Here is a 24,678-nt window from a genome sequence, read left to right as displayed (position 1 = left end):
TGAATGAAAAAAAAAAACGCCTGTGTGCAGCATCCCCCCCAGCCCTCCTTACAACTTACCTGAGCCCTATCTCAATCCAGCAATGTGCACAAGAGTGGTGGCTCTTCTGGGTCTCTTCCTCCTCATTGGCTGAGCCACTGGCTCCCGTTGCTGTCAATCACAGCCAGTGAGGAGGGAGCAAGAGGCAGGGCCAAGTCGTGCTCTGTGTGTCCTATGTACACACAAAGGTGGCTATGGAGTGTGCACGCACAAGAACCTCCATTGCAATTGTCTTGCTATGAGGACACTCACAAAGGGGGAAGGGCCAGGAACACTGGCGGGGACCCATGAAGAGAAGGATCAGGGCTGCTCTGTGCAAAACCATTGCACACAAATAATAAAACCTGAGCCTTTAATATCACTTTAACTTTTGCATTTCTTGTTTGGCCCATGTTATGCTGAGCCTATTACTAACATTTTTGTTGTACCTCTGTGTTTTTTTAGGAATACATGCGTATAATGGGGCTCAAGTCCTGGCTTCATTCCACTGCCTGGTTCATCCACTTCTTTTTCCTGCTGTTAGTGTCTGTCTTCTTTGTTACTCTGCTCCTGTGTATCCAGGTCAGTGAATGCAGCAGTGTTATGAATCATGGTGTAAGTTGGATTGAATTATGAGTTATTTTTACAAAAAAAAAAAAAATTAACATTTTATTTGTACTTTTTTTTTTTTTTTGGTTTAAAATAACTTTACTGACCAGAAGTTACAGTACAAATAATTGTGACAAAATTAATCTCCGCATTACCAGTTAGCAATTTTTTTGCCTGCATTATTATAGCAAATAATAACTATGTAAAGTTTATAGAAATACAGGTAACTATGTAAAGTATATAGACATACAGGGTGTTCATGACAATACAGCTAATTGTGAGTTGGAAAAATAGCCAAAAAATCACAGAGACCTTACAAATAATAACCCTTACAATATGAAGATATAGATGAAACCAAGAAATTACATATTAATTGGTATTTATTTCACATTACGAATGACTGGTTTACATTACCTGTATGCACATTGTTACTTCTGGGAAAAGAAAAAATAAAGTCCCGATATCTCCCCTATTCAACATAACTATGTCAACCATCAGAGATTCACAATTACCACAGCGAAGCTTGAGCTTTTTCCTGAGGCCCACCTAACCACCTGCCTCCGGACCCTTTGCAACTACTCTAATCACCCTCTTTCTCTGTTCTATGCTCTTTAACTCACATCTTCAATCTCTCACTCTCTTCCTCTAGCATCTCTCCCCAAAACATTCATTGCTCACCCCAGTGTTTAAAAAGGCCTAACTAGACCTCAGCAGAACAACTTAAGAGCTATCTTCTTGCTTCCATTTACCTCCAAACTTCAACTTGGATGCTGTGCCCACAACCATCTGAGCTGCTACCCTGCTGATAAAAATCTTCTTGACCACTTACAGCAGGAGTGCTCAACCTTTTGAAGAGCACGGGCCACTTAAGTGATTTGGTAACCATCCGCGGGCCACAATTAAATGAAATGGTTCACAATTTCACATTGTTTATTTTGAACATTTTAAACAACAATCAGGATCATCATTTTCTGTGGGACTAATCCCATTTGGATGTTTAACCACATAATCACAAAAATAAAGCGGGGATGACACTAGTGTGAGAACTGACTTTGTTTCCTTTTTACAAGAATTTATTTCTATTTCTATTTCAGCAGTTTCAGGAGGGTAATGGAAAGGATCAGTTCCTGTATAATCCACCCCTCCTTTCCAAGTGTACAATAGAATGTGACAGGGAGGCTGCACAGGCCCCCTGAAGAATGTTGCAGGGTTGCCATTGTGACCCTACACCAGTGGTTGGAAGGGGGTGTTTGGTAAAAACATGTCTACTATGGGGTTGTACTGCCCCGCAAACGAAACAAGCCCTCACTGCCGCTTTATAAGGCTGTCTTCACACTGATGCGCTGCGGTTTACTTGCGTCATGGGTGCAGCACAGTGCACCTGCAGGTTAGCTGCGCTTTGTTATGGACTTCTAGTATATCTTGCGGGTTTGTGCACTTTCTGCATTCAGGAGTTTTGGTGCACTTTCAGAAAGTGCACTAAACCTACAGGATATAATAGACGTCTATGGCTCAGTGTAGCTAACCCTCACCTGCAGAACAGTGTGAAAGCTAATATGCCCATCGCAAAAGTGCAGTGTATGCATTGTTTTATACACTGACCTTCTTTTCCTTTTTCAGCTAATGCTGGAATCGCTCTCCGAGATGCTAAAAACGTCCCAGGCAAAGTGCACTAGATATCGCTCTGCCTGGGACAGGAGCTGGCACTACAGATAGGGTTGCCACCTGTCCGGGATTCACCCGGACAGTTCGAGTTTGCAGTCATGCGTTCGGGTTTCAGATCACCTGCAACCCGGACACATTATTCAGACCAGACCATGGCTTCCCAGCAGGGTTGCTGGCTGCAGATGTTTAAGTCGAGAGTATCTGTTACACTCTCTTTCACACTGCCTAAAGCCAGCATTAACAATTACCCCTCCCCCACAAAGACGGGTGAGGAGAGAGGGCTTGATCTGCTCCTCTTCCTTCCGCCCCTACCCCTCTGTGTCAGACTTCAATCTCTGGTGCTGTGCCTCAGAAAAGGAAAGTGGGGGCCAGAAATTTGAAGTCCAGCAGTCTCAGCTACATCTGGATGAGAGGTGCTGACTGCCAAGGGGGTGAGTGAGCTCACCATCCATCCCTGCCTGTGACTGAAGTCTCCCCCCCTTCTTCTCTCTCCTGCCTCTGAGTAAGTACACTAAGGCAAATCAGGGTTCTCAGAGCACCCCTTACATCAGAGTTCCCCTTTAAACCAGAGGCCACAGTGTTCTCCCTTACATCAGAGTTCTCAATGTTCCCTCTTAGATCAGGGTTCCCAGAGCATCCCTTATGTCAGCGTCCCCAGAGTCCTCCCTTACATCAGAGTCTGCAGAGTCCCTCCCCCTCCCTTACAGTGTAAGGGAACTCCGTGAGTTCAGATGTAAAAGAGGAACTCTGTGGACTCTAATGTAAAGGGGGACTCTTGTAATTAATTTTATTTGATTGGAAATGTTATTTAATTGCAAAATGTATGTATAGTTTATACTACAAAAAAATATTGCTGTGCACCGCTAAAGTGTTCGGATTTGACTTGAAGAAAAGGTGGCAACCCTAACGACAGAGGAAGCTTCCTCTGCTGCCAGCGCCAACTTGATGCACTCTGATGCTCTTTTTTTTTAATTATTAAATCTTTTTATTACATTTCTTAACAGACAAACAAAACAAAACATGACAAGACATCATACACACTGAACCAAAAATGCAATTATACAATTTCAAAATCCAATATATCAATTATTAAGCCAAACGAAAAAATATATATATATTTTTTTTTTAAAGTAAACCTTAGTTCCTTCTTTTCTCAATAGACCCAAACATTTCTCATATGGGAGCACACCTATTATAAACAATGGCCCCCATGGGCATTCGATGCTGTATACGGTTTGTCCAGCCACTTTGCCCACACTTTATCATACTTACTAGGACAGCCCCTATTCATATAAGTATCTCTATACAGTGGAAGATTATTATTTACCAGTTGTTTCCAATATAGAAGCGTAGGGGATCGAGATTTCTTCCAATACAGCGCAATAGCTTTTCTTGCATAAAAAAGTGTTACATTAGCAAACACTCGCTCAGACACTGTAGGAAGAATAGTCTCTATCAGGCCCAATAGACAAACAGACATTGAAGCTGGTAAGGGAACAGAAGTGATAGAGTTCAATATCCACCATTTCCACCCAAAAGGTAACTATATATGGGCAGGTCCAGAAGATATGTGTCAAATCCCCATGATTCGCTCAACATCGCCAACACTCCGAAGAACACACAGGATTTATCTTTTGAAGTCTACGTGGCGTAATATATATGCTCTATGTACCAACTTATATTGAAGCATATGATCTCTTAAAGATATCAAAGATCGCAGAGGGAAATCCCACACACCCTTCCAATCCTCCATATCTAAATCTGGTATATCTCGCACCCACCTAGACTCTAATGGCAGGATAGAAATTGATACAAGATGAGAATATAATCTCAAAGTGGGCTTATCCAGACACTCAGACCTAAGCACTAATTCTAAAGTAGATTGTATAATCATTAAACTGTCCTTTGGAAACTGTGCATGAAAGGTATGAAGAAGCTGAAAATATCTAAATAAGTGGGAGCTTGGGACATTGAAAATCGGAGTAAGTGTAGAAGAGGTAGATAGTTTCCGATCAGTAATCACTTAAGAAAGTAATTTATTATTATACTTGGTCCATGCAATAGGCTCTGGTGCTTTAAAAAATTGAGGAAGAGTGGGATTAAAGCATAAAGGAGTACTAGGAGAAAAGGCACCCTTAAGATAACGCTCACATCTAAGACCAGCCTCCCAGGCCCGAATGGTGATAAGTATTGAAGGGGTCAACTGATATGGTGACCTATGGCCCCTAAATAAAAGAACCTTCAGGGCATCTACAGAGCCTACTACTGCCGCTCGAGTAGATCGAGTAGAGGAGTTATTTATATCAGGATTCAGCCACTAAGCGGCCGTAACCAACTGAGTGGCTAAAAAGTATCTATATAGATCCGGAAAGGCTAGTCCTCCCTGCTCACAAGGACACATCAGAGTAGTTAATTTGAACCTGGATTCTTCGATCCCCATAAAAAAGATGAGAAGAGTTTGTTCAATTTTATAAAAAAGGACATAGGAAGCCACTGAGGGGAGTGTCTGAATAAGTAAATAAATTTGGGTGTAATTTTCATGTTTAGAAGATTAATACGTCCTAGTAGGGACAATGGTCGAGACTTCCATACTTTCAATTTCGACCCGATATCTCCCAGAATCTGTGTCAAATTCAAAGGGATAAATTCAGCAACTCCTAAGTATTTAAAATTCTCCACCCATTGCAGTGGAATATCATTCGAAGCGGTTCTACGAGCCTCCATATCTATTGGAAACAACAAGGACTTGCTCCTATTAACCTTCAACCCTGTAACTATTGAAAAAGAGTCCAATATCTTCAAAGCCCCTTGTAGAATGGGTCCAGCATCATTTAGAAATTATAAAACTCTGATGCTCTTGATTAACGAATTAGCAACCCGTTGATTGCGATCTGGGTTTGCCGAGCTATCATCCCAGAGCATGGGCACGCACTTCCTGGTTAGAGGTTGTGGGCCACATCAGACGGCCAAGGGTTGAGTACCCCTGACTTACAGTCTGGCTTCTGCCCGCAACTCTTTTGGCCTTGAGGCTGTTTCCTGTTTCCTTCTACCTATCTTAGCACACCTTCAGTGTCACCTAAGACTTTGTCTCCTCCTTTTTTCCTTTTTCTGTGGAGGTCCCCCAAGGCTCTGTACTCAGGCCCTTTCTGTTCTCTATCTACTTCTCCTCCCTACATCACTTAATACCCTCCCATGGCTTCTCTGCACTGAGAAATAAGCGATCAAAAGCAGCTGATCGCTCAGTTCTTCCCCTCCGCTCTGAGCAGAGAGCCGTGGCTGTCAGTCAGCTGCTCTCTGCTCTCCCCTCCAGTGCTCACTGGAGGGCTGGGCTGTGCAGACGGCAGGAGGGGCTGGCTCAGGCTCTTGGTGGATTGCTTAGAGGCTGAGCCAGGTGCTGGTCCAGACTTCTGGGTGGATATCAACCATATGGTCGAGATCTTTCCCAAGCCTGGACTGGCTGAGTGACCGCTGTCGGCTGAGAACGGGTGACAGAAATGCAGAACAAACGGCACTCCTGTGATCCATAAAAGAAGTGTGGCCAAAAAAGCCTTGGCTATACTTCTCCTATTAAAGTATAAGTTCAGCTTTACAGAAAATCTGTAAGGTGAACTTACACTGGATCCTCTCCCCCCCCCCCCCCCCGTTAACCTGGAGTTAGCCCCTGAACTGACAGCTTGTATCGCCGCTGTACCGGTCCAGGGCTTTCTCTCCTCTTCGCCCGCGGTGACAGGACAGACTATGCGGGTTCTGATTGGTCAGCAGCGCCCATGTGACGGTGCCGACCAATTACAATGCTCCTAAACGTATCTCCTGACGAAGTACATTTGGGAGATTAAGCTGCGGGGGATTTCTAAGCCACGGACCGGTGAGGCAGGGACCCGATGTCTCCTAGCAGGTGATTGCCGTGCTCCAGGTCAGTGGGACTGGGGGGGTGGTCCTGTGTAAGTTCACCTTGCAGATTTTTCTGTAAAGGTGAACTCGTCCTTTAAGGGAACTGTTTTATTTGTCAAAGGATTTGTATTTCGACCCTTCCAGTCTGGAGAGTTGCACAGCTCTGTCTGCCACACAACACAGCCCTGTCTGGTAGGGAAGGAGACCTGAATTTCACTGCCTGCAGGCTAGTAACAATTACAGGTCTTGTCCTTCACCTAGACTGTGAGTGGACAATGAAATCAGAAGCAGCACACAGATGCACCCATCTCTACTTCACTCTGCTCTCTTCATCTACGTGTATTCCCCCTGGATTGCATCATCACTGATTGCTTATTTGCTGCTTCTCCCGCTCTCTGAACTTTTCTGTACAATAAATGCAAGTGGCTAATAGCAAGGTAATATCAGGTACTTACAGTGTTTGGATTAAAAATGAATGTAACAAATTAGTAAAGACTGCAGAACTGCATCCATTTGTGTCTTTTATATAAGTTTGGAGTTCAGTTTTAAGGTATTGATAACTATTTTTTACAATTCCATTTGGAGATTGCATTTACTCTTTTGGATGGGTGGTTGTTGCAGGTGATTCTTAACATGAATGTGTGAATATGCTGTGGAAGCAAAGATATTTGCGTATTCTTAATCCATAAATGAGGTTTAAAATAAATCCTTACCGACCTGTGTAGCTTCAGACATTGTGAAACCATTCATCCTGAAAGTTCTGAGCTGAAGCACTGAAGTCAATCAAGCTGTTCCCTTTACAGATTAGACTGGAAGACTGTTAAGTCACTGAAAAAGGGAAGATAAGGATGAGCTGAACTACAGGGAGAAGGACTTAAGCAACTTCAAGGGGTTCTGCTGTAAATTTTGAATATGACTTGCTCCCTGTGCCGGGACAAGGTTATCCAGAGCCCAGGGAAAGAAAACCAAACTGTGCCCCCCCCCCCAAAGATACATGAGCATTATGAGTCAGCAAAAATTCCCCACAAAAATAAACACTGAGCACTAATCTACATGCTTGCCCCCTAAGTACACCCCCCCCTTTTCCCAGTACAAATCCACCCCTTTGCTAAAAAAATCCCTCCTCTCAGCACAAATCTTTACCCCCCCCCCTCCTACTTCACATGATATCAATCACAGTGCCCAGGGCAGCTGTCCCTCCTGCCCACCCCTTGTCCCGGCCCTGCGTGCTCCACAGTGTCTGCAGCTACATAGATGAGTAAGGGCTTGTTGTAAAGCCCAATTGCTGCTTGATATGATTATGCAAATATTTAAATGTCCTTTTGTTATTTAAATATTTTAATGTCCTGGATTTAAACTCTTGGAAGGGAAATCTCACCTGAAGTCTCGGCCCCCACTCTTTCATGGCCCCATAACGCAAGAATTCCATGACATTTTCTCCATATGGTGTTATGAAGAATTCACTGATGAAAAAGAGGTTTCAACAGCCCTGTACACTACAGTGTTGTGTAAAAAAAATGTATGTGTTCTGTTTTCAGGTCAGCGGACAGGGAGCAGTACTTAAACTTAGTGACCCCACTCTAGTTTTTTGCTATCTGATGGTCTTTTCAATCTCTACCATCTCCTTCAGTTTCATGATAAGCAGCTTCTTCTCCAAAGGTAGGATTCATTTTATTCCAGGATGGTGGACCTTGATGTTAGCAATGATTGTGAAGGTGAAAGGTGAACATTGTTCTTTTTTTCTGTATTTTAGCAAACATAGCAGCTGCAACTGGTGGCTTCCTGTATTTCTTTTCCTACATTCCCTATTTCTTCATCTCGCCGCGGTACGACATGATAACCCACAGCGAGAAGCTGATTTCCTGTCTGATCTCCAATGTTGGCATGGCCATGGGAGCTCAACTCTTCGGCATGTTTGAGGGCAAAGGTCAGTGTAGGTTACAGCTTCCCTGGCAGGAAAAAAACAAGCACATTGTGATATTTCTGAAAATAATATATTACACGTGATAGTCTGCCCTTATTTTCTTATATTTTTTTTTTATAGGTACTGGAGCTCAATGGTCCAATTTGATGACACCGGTTAGTGTGGATGACAACTTCACTCTGTGTCAAGTCATGGGAATGCTGCTGCTTGATTCTGTACTCTATTCCATTATTGGGTGGTACGTGGAGACTGTTATGCCGGGAGACTATGGAGTTCCCCAGCCTTGGTACTTCTTTATTCTGGTAAGTTCGGCGTCTCTGCTCCCCCACCAAATTGCTTGGTTTCATCATAGGGCTTTTTTAAGTTAATCATAAGATCCTCTTTTTCCAGTTATGTTTAACAGCATTGTTTTCATCTAGTATAATTTCTGGTATGCCTGAAATATTTTTCTTTTTCTTTGTGTTTTCAGTTTACTGACAGTAAATGCCGTCATATTGCTTTTTGTTTTTTTGTTTTTTTATACACAATGTCCATATTGTGCTTGGGAAATTTTCTGTCATATCTGTCATATCTGTATAATCAGATTCTAGACAAAACATGACAAGACAGTCAAAACATGTTGGTTTTTTTTAAGGATATTTTTATTGTCATTCAAAAATATGTTATACATGAAAGGAACAAAACAAGGTACTCAAGTCCCGGTGAACAATATTAATAGAAAGACAAAAAAAATAAAAGAAAGATAAATAGGTATTTAAACCGAATTATAAAGATATAGAAAGTATTAAGATAAAATTAAATTAACACAAATTTTTTGATGTGAGCAAGAACTATATATAAAAGTAGTAGACTGTTTAATACAATTGCATTATTATCAAGCTTAAATTGAAGTGATGCCCAGAAAAGAAGTTATACCAATAAAAGCAGCAAAAAGCTCACCCACCATAGCCTATCCCTTCACAAAGTTCACAGAACGAAATGCGTCGAGGGAAGCTTGTGCATGCAAACAGCCCTCCAACACTATCGGGAGTAGCAGTACACTGAATGACTGACCTTTTGGCGGGTGAGAGATGCAGATCAGGGATTGTGATTTCTGGTGGCAGGGCTATTCATTATATACCCAGCTGACAGAGGAAGAATTCTGGTATTGGGCAGCATATGATAGAGGTGGAGAGAGAACAAGTAGTGAGTGCTGACATGGCACCTTATAACGTGAATGGCATTATTTTATTTTAATGGATTAAAATGATAAAACACTATTGAAGTCCTTTTAGAATTTTTTGTCAAGGTGAATTGAGGCTGATATTCAAAAACAAGCATGAGCAGACCTTACTTAGTCTGCAGCAGCCTGAGATTGCACCCGCGATCTGCTGAACGTGGCTGCAATGCTTTACATGCTCTAATGAAAAAAATAATAAAGGTGCATATTTTTTTACCTGCAAAAAGATGTGCATTTATTATTTTTTTTAAAAAGGTGAACTTCGCCTTTAACAGGCAAGCCTGGCATAGTGTGCTAATATGCGGTGCATACTAGCAAATCATGCTATAAAGCTCTCGGGTACGCGTTTATTTAAAAAGAAATAGCGGAGTTTACTTCCACTTTAAGTAAAACTTTCCCCATATGTCACAGCAAAGCTTCCCACTTGGGTTCAATCTATGCCAACATTCATATGACCATTTGTGAAGTCAAGTGAATGTTGTTTTTTCTTAACTTCTTATTCCCATTCAGTTGTTTATATGCAATGATGTTGTGCATCTTCATATGACATTAGCACCTGTACATCTCCTCCTGTCCAGTAGCTATCAGATATGGTTGAATGTTAGATAACATTGTCGAGATCACTTAGTCATTTTTATGGGTGACCTTTTAGCCTTCCTATTGGTGTGGGACTCCCAGAAATGCAGAGGTGATTGAAAAGGAGGATGATGAAGATCCAGAAAAGGCGCTAAGAGGGGAATACCTGGAAGAAGAACCATCAGATCTGATACCTGGAGTTCGTATTAAACATTTAACAAAGGTATGGTTCTGCCTTTTTTGTATCTAGTTGATGTCACTCCTCAACTTTTCAAATAATACCTCATAAAATATTTACTTTCCTTCGGCTTCACTTTCCTACTATACACAGCAGTTATGTAGCAGTTGTAACCACTTTTGACAGCCTTTTGATTGCAAAAACAGTTCAGTGGATCAACTTAGACAACCATTTATCCTTCATACAAATAAATATATTGTTGGTGGTTGTTTGTCTTGGTTCATTCAGTCATTTAGCAAATAGGATGAATTCTCATTCTCAGTTCCCCTTCGTTTTCAATCATACACCTTACTAACAAATCCTTTACTGCTGCCAATCCGTACACTGACTTCCACTAGCCCAACGTATAAAATTCAAAATACTAACCATAACATACAAAGCTATCCACCATAGGCGTGCGCACAGGGTGTGCCAGGTGTGCCCAGGCACACCCTAATCACCCCGTGTGGTGCAGATTCCCCCTGTTTAGACCCCTGATATTCCACCAAAGCCCCCTACTGGGGCTCCTACAAAGTTGTAAAAAAACTAAAATTGTAAAAAATAATAAAAAATAAAAATAAAAACGACTAACACCATCCACTGCCTTACTGACACCATCTACTGATCTACTAACACCGTCAGTATATATACACATGCATACACACACATATATGTTTGAGCTTTGGGTTGCACACCCTAATGTAATAGGCTGCGCACACTTATGCTATCCACAACGTTGTCCTCAGCTACATCACCAATCTCATCTGCAGCATCTTGCCTCCCAGGACTTTTCCAGAACCTCTCCCATCCTCTGAACTCCCTACCCTAGTATGTCCGGTCAGCTCACACTCTGTCCACTTGTAGGCGATCCTTGAAAACTCATTTATTCAGCAAAGTCTATCCCATCTCCACCTAAAAACTGTACTTGAATGACCTTCCCTTTAAATTAAAGGCTCCATAAGCAGGGTCCTCCTATTCCTTCTGTATTGTAATTGTACTGTCCCCCTTTATATTGCACAGCGCTACTCGAACTGTTGGCGGTATATAAATCCTGTATAATAATAAAAAATAATAATAATTAAAAAAAAATTTCTTAAAGTGCTAATTCACACTTTAGTCTCCAAATGTGAACCATTTTACATTTTTGAATGCTTTGGAAGTAGATTTGTATGCATCTTTGAGGAAGAGAGGGTATATTGTATAATAAAAATACATGTATGGTGTTTCTTTCAACTCTATGCTGCCTGCTAGATGTTCTTACTGGATAGAAATGTGTTGATGAGTTTAATGCCACGGATCACATGATGATTTTAGAGTGTAGTTTCTCATCTGCTCACTTTCATTCAGCTAAATATCTAAAGATGCATTTTTAAGAAATTAAACCAACATTGGATTATGACATTATCTTGGGATAACCACTTCAGCCCCGGAAGATTTGGCTGCTGAATGACCGGCCATTTTTTTGCGATTTGGCACTGCGTCGTTTTAACTGACAATTGCGCAGTTGTGCAATGTTGTACCCACACAAAATTGATGTCATTTTTTTTTACCACAAATAGAGATTGCTTTTGGTGGTATTTGATCATCTCTGTGGTTTTTATTTTTTACACTACAAACAAAAAAAGAGCGACAATTTTGAAAAAAAAAGCAATATTTTTGACTTTTTGGTATAATATCCCCCAAAAATATATTAAATAAATTATTATATTATAAAAAAAACAAATTTCTTCCTCAGTTTAGGCCGATATGTATGTTGGTAAAAAAAAATCTCTAAGCGTATATATAGATTGGTTTGCGCAAAAGTTATAGCGTCTACAAAATAGGGGATAGATTAGATAGATTATTTTTTTTTATTAGTAATGGCGGCGATCTGATATTTTTATTGTGACTGCGACATTATGGCGGACACATCGGACACTTTTGACACTGTTTTGGGACCATTGTCATTTATACAGCGATCAGTGCTATAAAAATGCACTGATTACTGTGTAAATGACACTGGCAAGGAAGTGGTTAACACTAGGGGGCATTGAAGGGGTTAAGTGTGTCCTTGGGAGTGATTCTAACTGTGGGGGGAGGGGCTTCCTAGGACATGACATCGACCACTGCTCCCGATCACAGGGAGCAGTAGATCTCTGTCATTACACAAGGCAGAACGGGGAAATGCCTTGTTTACATAGGCATCTCCCTGTTCTTCCTCTCCACACCGCAATCGCTGGCCGTCGAAGAACATCGAGCCCCCGGGACCCGCGGGCACGCTCACCTGCGCGTGTGCCTGAAAGGCGGCAAATTTAAAGGGACGTGCTTGTACGCCCATTTGCCTTCCTGTGCCATTCTGCCGATGCACATCTGTGTGCAGCAGTCGGCGAACTGTTAAATGGTAAACGCACATGTAAATGAGTTACGATAATTTCAGCAGTTTTTCCAAGGTGCAGCCTATGCAGGCCTCTGCTGTTTCTTGCATGGCTTCTGATGACATATTGGGGTTAATTTACTAAAACTGGGGAGTGCAAAATCTGGTGCAGCTCTGCATGGAAACCAATCAGCTTCCAGGTGTTATTGCCAAAGCCGAGCTGAACAAGCTGAAGTTCAAAGCTGATTGGCTACCCTGCACAGCTGCACCATATTTTGCACTCTCCAGTTTTAGTAAATCATCCCCATTGCTACACATCCCTTGTCCTTGATTTGAAGATGAAAAGATGGCCTGAGCACATTTCATTTTACAAACACAGAGCCATCTCTCGTCTTTAACTTGAGGGAAGAGCAGAATTCTTATCTGCCTTTATAGTTTGTATGCAAGCAGGAAGGGAGCAACCAACCTGGATCTTCCTAAAATACCACTATCTGAGAGTCACTCGCTTGAAACAAATGTATAGTGAAATACTTAAGTAACCCTTTAATTTATTTTTATCTGTCAGGCATTTCGTGTGAATGGTAAGAAGCGTGTGGCTGTGTGGGATCTCACACTTAACATGTATGAGGGACAGATAACTGTGTTACTGGGACACAATGGAGCAGGAAAGAGCACTACATTGTCCATGCTGACAGGTAAGCAGAGGTTAATGACCTTTTTGTGTTTCCATTCATGTCTAGTAGCAATGTATAATTGACATGTTAACTCGAATCCCTCTTTTTTTTTTCCCCCTTTTTAGGCCTTTTACCCCCATCATCTGGTGAATGTTACATTGGTGGCTATGAGATCTCAAAAGACACCTCTCTCATCAGGCGTAATCTGGGGCTTTGTCCGCAACATGATGTGCTGTTTCAGGGACTTACTGTGGAGGAACACCTTTATTTCTATGCAGCAGTAAGGGTCAACTAGTATAGTGTTTTTTTCTAATATCCTAGAATCTAGGACCTAGATACTGGAGACCCATGGGTTGGTGTACTATGGCCACCAAAACTAGTGTACCATGGTTCTACAGCACTAGGGTAGGTGCACATTTATATATCTGTAGGAAGCACATAGATGCAACACATCAGCCAGCATTTTTATTATTTTTCATATGCAGTTTAGTCACATGTATATAAAATTAGAGACACACTTTGGGCTTCCCATATGTAATATAATTTCCTACATTGCATTTGTCAGATGTATTGCAAGCACAAAAAAACTTTCTTGAAAGTTAAAAGTAAGCATTAAATTAAAGGAGACGAGGACTGCTTGTAACTCGGGAGGTAATTTTGCATTCACTTAGTCAGCATAAGAGCCAGGCAGCTAGCATTTTTAAAAGAAGGTCAGAAATGAAAGCTTGGATTTCGCACTAGACAAGTTTAGTTCAAATTAGATTGTTGGTATATATTTATTGATGTGAGCATTGTCTAACCTATAAGGCGGGCCAAATGTTAAGCAAATTTCTTTCCCTGCAGCCATGGGTTGCAGGAAAGAAAATTGCTTGATTTTCGGCTATAGCTGCCAGCAGCGATCACATGAAAAAAATCGGATAGGCTGGTTGTAATGAAGTCGATCAATGGATCAACTTCAGTACAACCAGCCTGCCCATAGATGGATCAAATCTCAGCTGGTCCCTGTTGAACCGGCTAAGATCCGATCCATCTATGGTGGGCTTAAACAAAAGTGCTGACATGCCTGCAGGTACCTTCTTATCCATCAATACTTCGAGTGGAACTCTTTGGATCCTAGACCCATGCTGTACGCTGGTCCTCATCTTTGGTCAAGTCAAGCCTCTTCCGGGTACTAAGCCCTTCTTCTTGTCATTTAGATGCCAGATGCCTCATTTGATATTTCTGTGTTAGAAAGCCTAGCATACTCTGGAAACAGTGCCTCAGAAGTATTTATAACGGTATTGATCAACAAAAATCAATACTGTTTTTCTGCCAGTCGGCAACCCCGAGCTTAAACATGAATGCACTGTTTGTAGTTCAGGCGTTGTGCATCTCTGTGATCCAGTAAGAAGAATAGTCAATTTATCTTCACAGTGCAAAGTCTCTGACTTCTCTCTCTACTCTTACAGTTAAAAGGATGTCCACACTGGCGTTGTCCGGAGGAAGTAGATAAGATCCTGCAAATCCTAAGGATTGAAGAGAAACGCTCAGCTTTGAGTACCCAGCTGTCTGGGGGTACATGCCGCAAGCTCTCCATAGGCATCGCCTTAATAGGAGGATCCAAGGTATAAAAGTCATTAGGGGAGTGTGGAGTTTAAGGGAGAGTTTCAGTTGCTTTACTGGCAGTGTTTTAAAAGATGCAAAGTCAGCATAAAAATATTTTGTTGCAAAGCTATGTATAGTTCAAAGTAAATGTTATAATACTTAAACAAAAGATCTGTCATGCCTTTATCAATTTTTTTTTTAATTATTTCTTGCAAATATTTTAATTGAAATTTTAGCAGAGAAGATGATTCATAACGCAGGAAGGTCCTACTGGACTATATCTTATGCTGGCCATACACTAGCAGATTTTCATAGGAACATTTTATACAAAAATTCTCAGTATCTTCGATGACTGAGTGATGACTTTCGTATAAAAATACGTCAAAACTTTGTTTGCTTTAACTTTTGATTTTGGAAAGAATGAACTTTACCAAACAAAAAAAAAAAACACATACACTGTTAGGAATTCATATGAGGGGGCATGTACAGTATGTGTGGGGCACGAATGCCCCGGCCCCAGATGATTGACCCAATACAGGCGACCGCTTCCTGGCAGGCTCGGCCACGTGAGTTTGGAAGTGCAATCGAACACACTCAAGCTCATCTCTATTCAAGAATAATGTCTCTGTTTGTTGTACTTAAAATAAAATGGGGGGAAGGGAATGAAATGATATAAGAAGGGTCCTATATGTTTGTACGTTCAAAAAAATTATTTGATTTAAAAACAGTTAATAATGTGTTACTGCATTTATTACTATAAAAATGGCTGTGAATGATGAATCACATCCCTAGAGTATAATATATCTAAAGAAATTCAATTTTGGACTCTACTGGTACAAAAAGGACAAATATAAAAACACATTCCGATCCCGTAGAACTTGCAATTTCAACCAGAGAAGGCTACTCAGTTCCCAGTATGTCCTTCGTTGCACCAAACTATGGACATAATAGAAATTGAATAGCCATCTCTAGTTGAAAACGCCAGTTCTACGGGATCTGAATGTGGAATTTTATTTTATGTTTGTAATAAACTTTTTGGTATTGTTATACTATCTATGTGTTTGCCCTCTATGTACCAGTAAAGTCCAAAATTGAATTTCTTTAAATATAATGTGGTGCTGCACTTAAGAATTAAGAACTCTTTAAAGACCAAGGCCCAATACCATCAACTTGTTTATATTCTCAAACTTGTTTAATACGATTGATTCGGAAAAAGACCGCGTAAGAACTTTAGAGAAGCAGCTGCCATTTTACCCTCTTTGTGGGAAACAGATTTATGTGACTCTGCCATTATCTGTAATGCCATCTGATCCTGTGACAGGTTGTGATGCTGGATGAACCCACTTCAGGAATGGACCCAGCGTCTCGCAGGGACACATGGGAGCTTCTGCGTCAGCACAAACATGACCGCACTCTCCTCCTTACGACACACTTCATGGATGAAGCAGATCTGCTGGGAGACAGAATCGCCATACTGGCCCAGGGGCAGCTGCAGTGCTGTGGATCTTCTCTCTTCCTCAAAAGGAAATACGGTGAGAAAGGGGAGATGTTATTTTCTCTCTTTTTTTTTTTTTTTTATAGGATTGCATCAGTACACATCAGTGACCTGTGTAATTGGCTAGCATGAGGTTCATGTGCTTTACCACCAGTGATGTGTCAATATGCCTGTGCTAACAATAGCTTCTGGAAAGTTGAACATACTGTATATCAGTGATGGCAAACTTTGGCACCCATGATGTTTTGGAACTACATTTCCCATGGTGCTCAACTACACTGCAGATTGTATGAGCATCATGAGAAATGTAGTTCCAAAACATCTGGGGTGCCAAGGTTCGCCATCACTGCTGTATACACTACCTCTCACTCTTTATCCTATTATGCAGTGATGAGAGAGGTGGGGGTTCTCGTGCTTTAAATTTCAAATGTCTGGTAATATTTACTTGATGCGTTTTATTTTTAAGCACTGCTGGTTTATTTTAACCTTTAAAATAAATTAAGGATATACAAGTCGGCATTTGTATAAAACAGGAGACTACACAAAAAGGTATATCAACATACTACAATACATAGAATTACATATAAAAAAGTACTAGGTTTATAAAAACAATCCTGCTATACGTCTCAAATTAATTTAAAATCAAAGTACCACCATTATGCACAAAACATTTTATTAGGAAACATAAAAAAATGAATCTATGGAACCATTGTGTACATATAAAGTATAGTGAACCTAAGCGGTGACTTTGGAAAGTAAACCTAATATCAAACTGGTCACTGAAATGTGCAATAATTCTGTTGTACAGTGCCAGGTTTTATAAATATTCTATTATACCTGGTATCAGATTTCAGAATATATCCAATTTGTGTTTTTTTTTTTTTTTCTTTTAATGCTATAATCAAATAAACTGTGCTGTGTGAGTGTCAATAGGCTCTCCCAGTGTAATACCCTATTCTGTGTACAGGTGCTGGATACCATATGGTGATGGTGAAGCAGCCAAACTGTGAGGTGGAAGAGATCACAGAACTTATTACCAGCTATGTGCCCAATGCCATTCTTGAGAGCAATGCTGGGGCAGAATTGTCATACATCTTACCCAAGGAGAATACCAACCAGTAAGTGGCTTGTAACAAAAGTTTAAGTATTACGCCTACAGGTACAATTGACATTTGACATTTGACATTGATTGGATGACAATCCTCCCTTATAACAGAGTCAGTCTAACCAATGCCTCAGCATATGTTACATGACCACCTAAAGGAGGGAATCAAGTTTCCTGTTTTGTTAGACAAGTTATGGTTTTGTTAAACATATTTGAGACCCACGATTACCATTTTGCATTATACAATATAAGTGAATTGTTACAATAACTTACTCATATAGTGTAAATCCACCTTTGCTGGAAACAAAAAAAATTACATGGATTTGGTTTTAATGGCACAATCCTTCTTGCTGCCATTCATACTGAAACAGACACATGGATTCCACTCACTTCCTACTTCCTGAATGCTGAATGAGATTTTCTCCTGTGATAATCGCATGATCAGTTCCTGTTCAGTAATAGGAGAAAAACCTAATGGCAGCAGCAAAGAGCCAACCAATTTTTTTTTTCAGTACAAGTCAACTTTAACATTTTGCGGTATAGCAGTGTGTGACTTGTTCAGTTCCGGCTATTTCAAGCTGGTTGTTTTCTATGTGCCCTGGCAGGGCCTGCGCTTACCCAGTGCAAAAGAACGCAGTTCACTGCACATAGTGTGAACAAGTCTTAACCGGTTTCTCCCTTCTCTTTAGTGCTGATAAACTTCTGAAAGATCACATATACAGCATATATGGATGTTAAAGTAATGCCGCGTACACACGAGCGGACATTACGGCGGACTTTGCCCGGCGGACTTTTCGATGTACTTTCCGACGGACTTTCTGAATGAACGGACTTGCCTACACACAATCCACCAAAGTCCGTCGAATTCGTACGTGATGACGTACGACCGGACTAAAACAAGGAAGTTCATAGCCAGTAGCCAATAGCTGCCCTAGCATGGCTTTTTGTCCGTCGAACTAGCATACAGACGGCGGACTTTTCGACCGGACTCGATTTCAACGGATACATTTTAAACAAGTTTCAAATCTAAGTCCGTCCAACTTTTGAGAAAACAAAGTCCGCTGGAGCCCACACACATCGAATTGTCCGACGAAATCCAGTCCGCCGGGCAAAGTCCGCCGTAATGTCCGCTCGTGTGTACGCGGCATAATTCTAAAGGCAAAAAGGTCTTTTACCTTAATGCAGCCTTTCCCAACCTTTTCAGAACAGAACCCTTGAAATAACGTTCCAATCTCAGGGAAACCCCTGCTAAAAATTAATATCTCTACAACTCATAATACATTATTGTGATGGTCAGTGGGAAGAATGCCCCTTAAACTTGTGGTCATTGGATAGAATCACCCCCTTACAGATAGCTAAAAATATCAATGGTGCCAGTGGGAACTTATCTGAGAGGCAGAAATTGCTCATTGCTCAAGGAACCCCTATCAACCTCTGGAGGAACCCTAGTTTGAGAAACCCTGCATTAATGCATTCTCTTCACTAAGGTACAAAAACCTTTTAATAGTAGCTCCCCCACAGCAGGCGACCACAGAAGAGGAGGTTCGGGGTTGTTCTGTGACAAATTATTGCACAGAGCAAGCAAGTATGACATGTTTGTAAATGTTAACTTTTGTAAAATAACAATCACTTTAATAGCTTTTTATCTAGAACACAACCTTCATTTATTATCTATCAGTATTTTAATAACCATTTGCTGTTTTTAGGTTTGAACAGCTCTTCTCTGAACTTGAGACCCGTAGAGGTGAATTGGGTATTGCTAGTTATGGAGCTTCTGTTACCACCATGGAAGAAGTGTTTTTGAGGTGAGATATTCAGCTTACTCTCCCTACTATATTGTGTGATTACTGATCCAAAAACAGATCCTTTGAAATGTAATTATCATTACATTATGCAGAGTGGGGAAACTAGTGGACTCCAGTCTGGATATACAGGCAATCCAGCTTCCGGCCCTCCAGTACCAGCATGAGCGCAGGACTAATGACTGGGCAGCAGAAGAGTCTTGCTCCATGAGTGACTGCACTGAAGACAGCGGAACCCTTATTACTGAAGACTGCTCCAGCATCAAACTTAACGGAGGGGTAAGAAAATTGGATGCAAACTATTGCTTGGTATTTCATAAAGATTATTTATTACAGTCTCTTGCCAACCACTGAATCTTATAGGAGAACTACAGACGAAACACATCAATTTATTTTTGTCTTTGGATGTACTGTTTGTTTTTCCTCAAGTGTGGCTTCTGTAACCAAGAGCTTTTCTTGTATGCTTGTACTTTTGAAACATGGAAATACCTAGAGAAACCTAATAAATCCCCAATACTAAAAAAAAAAACATAATTGGGTTGCCATTGCTGTCCCCCTTTTCGAAAATATAGCTGCTTGCCTGTCTCTGATATCAGTACTTTCAAAGTCATTGACCTGAAGCAGGTATGGGAATCTGGAGGGTCAGAATTCGATCTGTCCCTCATACTTGGTCTGAGACAGTGAAGATGTATTTTCAGAAGGAGAGGTCACCAATTATGGCCTCCATACATAATCACAGAACAAGTTTCCTTAAAGGGTGGATCTATTGGTTCATTAACTGTTAGCTGGCCTCCAAAGCAAATGTATTTAAAATTGTGTGGGTCTATTTTTCCAGGCTTAAAGATAGCCATAGACATGAGGCTTAAAGTGGTAGTAAACTGCACCAAAAAAATTGGGCCCCGGACAGTTTAAGTCACCGCATACTAGCACATTATGACAGTCTTGCCTGAAAACTAAGCCTGTCACGCTGTCACCGCTGTAGAAGCTTCCACCTTCACCTGGTCTTCCTTCTGGGTTGCGCTGGCTCTGGCTGAGCCACGATGTCACTCCTGCGCACCAGAGTTATGGCTGCGGCACAAAGTTCTGAATGGACGACACAGTGACGTCACCGGCTGCTGCAAAAGTAAATATCTCCTAGACTGTGCACGTTTAGGAGATATTTACTGTACCTATAGGTAGGTCTTATTATAGGGTGCAAGTGCATTAGCTTCTTGAAAGATGTTTAAAACATTTGAAGATGGAGATAATGAAGTGGTGAAGAGGATCCTCTCATACCACCATATAATCATGATTTACTGTGTTTGAGAAAGGAACGTATAAAGATAGAGATTTTGCTTATGTGTGTTTTGGCGGCAAAGGTTCCGGAGCTTTCATCCGTACCTGCTACTATTTAGTGACTCACTGATCTGAAACAAGTATGTTCATGTCAGGTGGTGGGACAGTCTTAGAACCTGTTCCTTTAAACATAAGCAGATCCCATTTTTATATCCCGACTAGTTGCTTTTGGGCCCTTTTCTATTCAGTTCCATTTACCTAAATAAAATAGGTAATCCATATTTTCATTTTTGTAGATGTACCTCTGGTGTCAGCAGTTTTATGCTCTTTTCATGAAGCGTGCTGCCTACAGCTGGAGGAACTGGAAGATGGTGGTGGGGCAGTTCCTGGTACCATTGGTATTCACGACATTGGCTCTGGTAGTAGCAAAGACATTCCCTGGACCACAGGATTCTCCAGCTCTGGAAATGAGCTTGGCACCTTATGGGTACACAGCAGTGCCATACTCTCTTCCTCCCAATGCGTCCCTCTTGCTACAGAGCCTGGCAGAGAACTTTAAAGAACAGCTTGATGAACGTTATGTGAACCCGCAAGAAGTAATAGGTAAGATTCAGGATTGCAGCTCTCTATCATATGACCTAGTTTCTCTTCTGTTCATTGAAAGACATAGCAATCTACATGATGGACAGGTTTGATGTTGCCACCTGCAGGGCCAAGGCGCTAGGTGCAACTGAAGCTAAAAGTACACCCAAGTGGTGGGCCGCTGTTGGTGGCCAAACTCACCATCTGCAACACATAGCGCAGTTTTTTTTTTGTGCATAGGATTTTTTTCTCCTTTTTTTTTTTTCTTCAGGAAATTTGTTCATATAAACAGATTTTTCATTTTTTTTTGTTCTGGTCGATGGATTTTTGCTCTGGACAAAGAAATATTTTTGTTCCTGCCAATGGATTTTTTTTTCCATCCAATACGGTGTTGGGTGACAGGCTGGGTATTATAGTTTTTGGTAGTCCCCCAACAACTGCCATCAAGCGCATGCAGTTCCCCACTATGATAGGGGTTTGCTGCGATGACTCCATTGCTCCCCCTCGGTGAACGCATATAATGGTCAAACCTGGTCCTTCCATCACAGCATCTCATTTAGAACAGACGACACCTGGATCAACATAGGATTGGAGGTGTTTTGTTTCTTCCCCAGAGAGGCTTTATCGGTAGTGGACTACAAGTCCAAGGCTTGCCTCACCTAACCATGAGTTCTCTCCTATGGTGGGTACTGGGTGCATCAGATATATGTAAGTATTCCCTTGCCCTATGTGATCCCTTCTATTCCCCATTTGTTGGGGTCACCAATCATACAGGGAACGATTCTCCTTAGGCAGATCTCCTATGAAGGATGGCCAAAGGTCAGCCCTTTATTTGAGTAGGGACTGTGTGTGCAAGGCTGAAGGAGGAAAAATGCTGAATCTTTATAGTCCAGATTTAAATTTATTCTGGCTCTTATATCATGAAAAGCCAATGCATTTTGGGGTTCAGCGGGTTCCTCTTTATCAGAGATTGGTACTGTTGAACAAAGTGTGTACTAAACTGATAGAATTTAAGGGATCTTGACGATTAATTAATATGATCTGTCCAGATGCCACAGTGATAAGGGTTCACTCTTTTTTTAGTTTTTTTTATCTCATCAATAAAAGAATCCCTTTTAAAAGAAACCTATTTAAAGCAGGGAGCAGATTCCACTCTCCACTGGACACCACAGTGTGTTGCAGGCTGGGATATAGGGCATACTGTGTCCCACAAAGTTCTCTCTGTTTAACACTGCAGAGAAAACTTTGATTGGAGGAGAAGCCATTCACATGACTTGGACATGTCAAGTAACTGGTTTCTTCTCCAGTCTTTTTCCATTTATTGTGATCCCAGGTGTATAGCAAAGGATTAAATTCTTTGATTTTAAATTTATATTATCATTGTCTTTTTTTAGGTGACCTTGATGAATACCTCCTGAATAAGACTTCTGAAGAGGGAGCCCTGTTCGCAGAGCACTGTCTCTGTGCTGCAGAGATCCAGAGCGTTAACTCGCATGTCCGCATCATTGCACGTTTTAACAACCAGGCCTTTCACGCCGTAGCTGCTGCTCTTGCTCTGGTTGATAATGCCCTGTTCAGGCTAGTTGCTGGCCCCAACGCCTCACTTTCAGTGACCAACTACCCCCAGCCACGGAACACTACAGAAACTGCACGGGATCAGTTGCTTGAGTAAGTGGATAGGGAGCAAGACTAGAATCTACAGAATACTAGGCTTGTAGAGAGTCAATATTTCACTAGTGTAGTATCATGTCTGCAGTATTCATGATTGTTCGGGAAAATGAGCTGTGTAGGAAGTGGTGGGAGGATATTGGTTTTTATCACATTTAGGATTACAGTTTAATTGGCAGGTGAGGCTAACTGCACTGCTTATAACAAGCCATGCAAGACTGTTTGCAATATTATTGCTGCTGCATTCATCCAATTTGTTCCGTATTCCCTACAGGGCTCAGACTGGATTTGCCATTGCCATCAACTTGCTCTATGGAATGGCCTCTTTGGCCAGCACATTTTCTCTGCTTCTGGTTGGAGAAAGAGCTATAAAGTCAAAACATGTACAGTTGGTTAGTGGAGCTTCTTCCTTCAGCTATTGGTTGTCCGCCCTGACCTGGGACCTGCTCAACTTCTTAATCCCATGTGCTCTGATGCTGGTAAGTGGGCTTTGCCGGTGTCTGTAGTCAAGGTTTACAATTAACATAGAGTGAGTCCGTTCAGTGTGGAGGAATACTTGGATACATGGGTGTGTTTATTCTTATTTCAGCACTGCTCCTTTCAGAGCATTATATGGAAAAACTATACATTCAAAATGTCATCCTATTGTGGCCAGATTGTTGTAATTGGGCATTATGTAGGAACCTGCAATTTGTTGTTTACACCAAAACTATCCTGTAGGAACAGTTAAACCAGAAGATTAACTTCAATATGGGATATTAAGCTTATTGGTGTAACAATTGTGCATTTTGTGCTTCTCTGACCACCTTATCAGGCCGGTACGCTAGAGCAGTGGTCCGTGGACCACTGATGGTCCGCGAGAAAATTCAGCATTTAAAAATCAAATCAACATTGTGGCGGATGTATACTGCCCAATGTTGTTTCCAGTGTTGTTCTCTATGTGCTCTGACAGTACGGTCAGCGAGCATTGATATCTGATGCCTCATCTGTATTTTTTATCACTGACTGTGGGAGGGAGCACTGAGCTCGAGCACATGGCTGAATAAGGTGTTTAGATCCGATGATGAGTCTGTGTAGGGCAGTAGTGTGATGCAGAGTGCGGGGAGGGGGGGTCGCAGAGAGCTGGAGGATTGTGTGTAAATGGCATAAATTCATGTTAGTGGTCCACGGGATTCAAAACTGTGTTTAGTGGTCCGTGAGGTCCGAAAGGTTGGTGATCACTGAACTAGAATATGACATAACATGCAGTTTGTAGACTTGTAAAGCCTTTTTTTATTTTATTTTTTTATATCTAGTGCTGCAGTTTTCTTGTTTTAGCTGATGTTCACATTAATGCGACTCTGCGAGCCGCATTTTGCATAAGCATGGCAGGCCCTTCATTTGAATGGGCTGTCATGCCTCCTGATGTCACGCAGGGAAATGGTCCCTGCACCATTGCTGGAATCACAGCCCACATTGGAACTGCATGTGCAGTGCAGGAATGATTTCCAATGCATACAGCGTGCCATTAGGATTAATGACACCCGCATGCATCCAGTGTGTTTTTTCTGTGTGGGTGGTTGCGGCTGCGGGAACAGGTGTGTACCCGCAGCGGGAACCACCCGCACAGATGTGAACCTAGCTTAGGTTTCCCTCCTTCTCACCCTGACCTCCATCATTTCCACAACTGATAGAGCTACTGTCTTGTTCTATGCTCCTAGGGCAGATTAGAACATAAAAAGGGAATCTAACTGATTGCTGTGGGCAGCATGAACATTTGTTTTTTAATAGGAAGTTATTGATCCAGTACATTTTTATTTAAGACAGGTAGCTGACATTTTTATATACTGTAGACTGAATTAGCATCTGCTCCATTAGGAGTTAGGTTTTATTACTCTGGATAAATATAGGTCATTAAAACTACCCCCAAGGTCCATTTCTTTATTTTTATCAATTTAGTTTTCGGGAATAAGTGATGATGGGTTAGAACTTTTGTTGTTGTTGATCCCCGGTTAGGGAGATTCACCCTCTTATTCAGTCCC

At 41.4% G+C, this 24,678-nt stretch overlaps 1 protein-coding gene across 2 annotated transcripts in view; it reads left to right on the top strand.

Moving 5' to 3' along the window:
• Nucleotides 1-24,678, top strand: part of ABCA3 (ATP binding cassette subfamily A member 3) — a 102,343-nt gene that overhangs the window by 59,875 nt on the left and 17,790 nt on the right. For both annotated transcript variants that reach the window (XM_073636617.1, XM_073636618.1), the window contains exons 8-22: nt 484-600; nt 7,722-7,842; nt 7,937-8,110; nt 8,228-8,409; nt 9,979-10,125; nt 13,038-13,167; nt 13,272-13,426; nt 14,595-14,750; nt 16,052-16,262; nt 17,193-17,343; nt 19,037-19,135; nt 19,228-19,411; nt 20,704-21,010; nt 22,384-22,657; nt 22,932-23,136. In XM_073636617.1, the coding sequence (XP_073492718.1) occupies nt 484-600; nt 7,722-7,842; nt 7,937-8,110; nt 8,228-8,409; nt 9,979-10,125; nt 13,038-13,167; nt 13,272-13,426; nt 14,595-14,750; nt 16,052-16,262; nt 17,193-17,343; nt 19,037-19,135; nt 19,228-19,411; nt 20,704-21,010; nt 22,384-22,657; nt 22,932-23,136 (2,613 nt within the window). The remainder of the gene's footprint in view (nt 1-483; nt 601-7,721; nt 7,843-7,936; nt 8,111-8,227; nt 8,410-9,978; nt 10,126-13,037; nt 13,168-13,271; nt 13,427-14,594; nt 14,751-16,051; nt 16,263-17,192; nt 17,344-19,036; nt 19,136-19,227; nt 19,412-20,703; nt 21,011-22,383; nt 22,658-22,931; nt 23,137-24,678) is intronic.

This window comes from Aquarana catesbeiana, linkage group LG06, assembly GCF_042186555.1.
Source record: "Aquarana catesbeiana isolate 2022-GZ linkage group LG06, ASM4218655v1, whole genome shotgun sequence".
Classification (NCBI taxonomy): Eukaryota; Metazoa; Chordata; class Amphibia; order Anura; family Ranidae; genus Aquarana; species Aquarana catesbeiana.
This window is presented reverse-complemented; position numbering and strand designations above follow the sequence as displayed.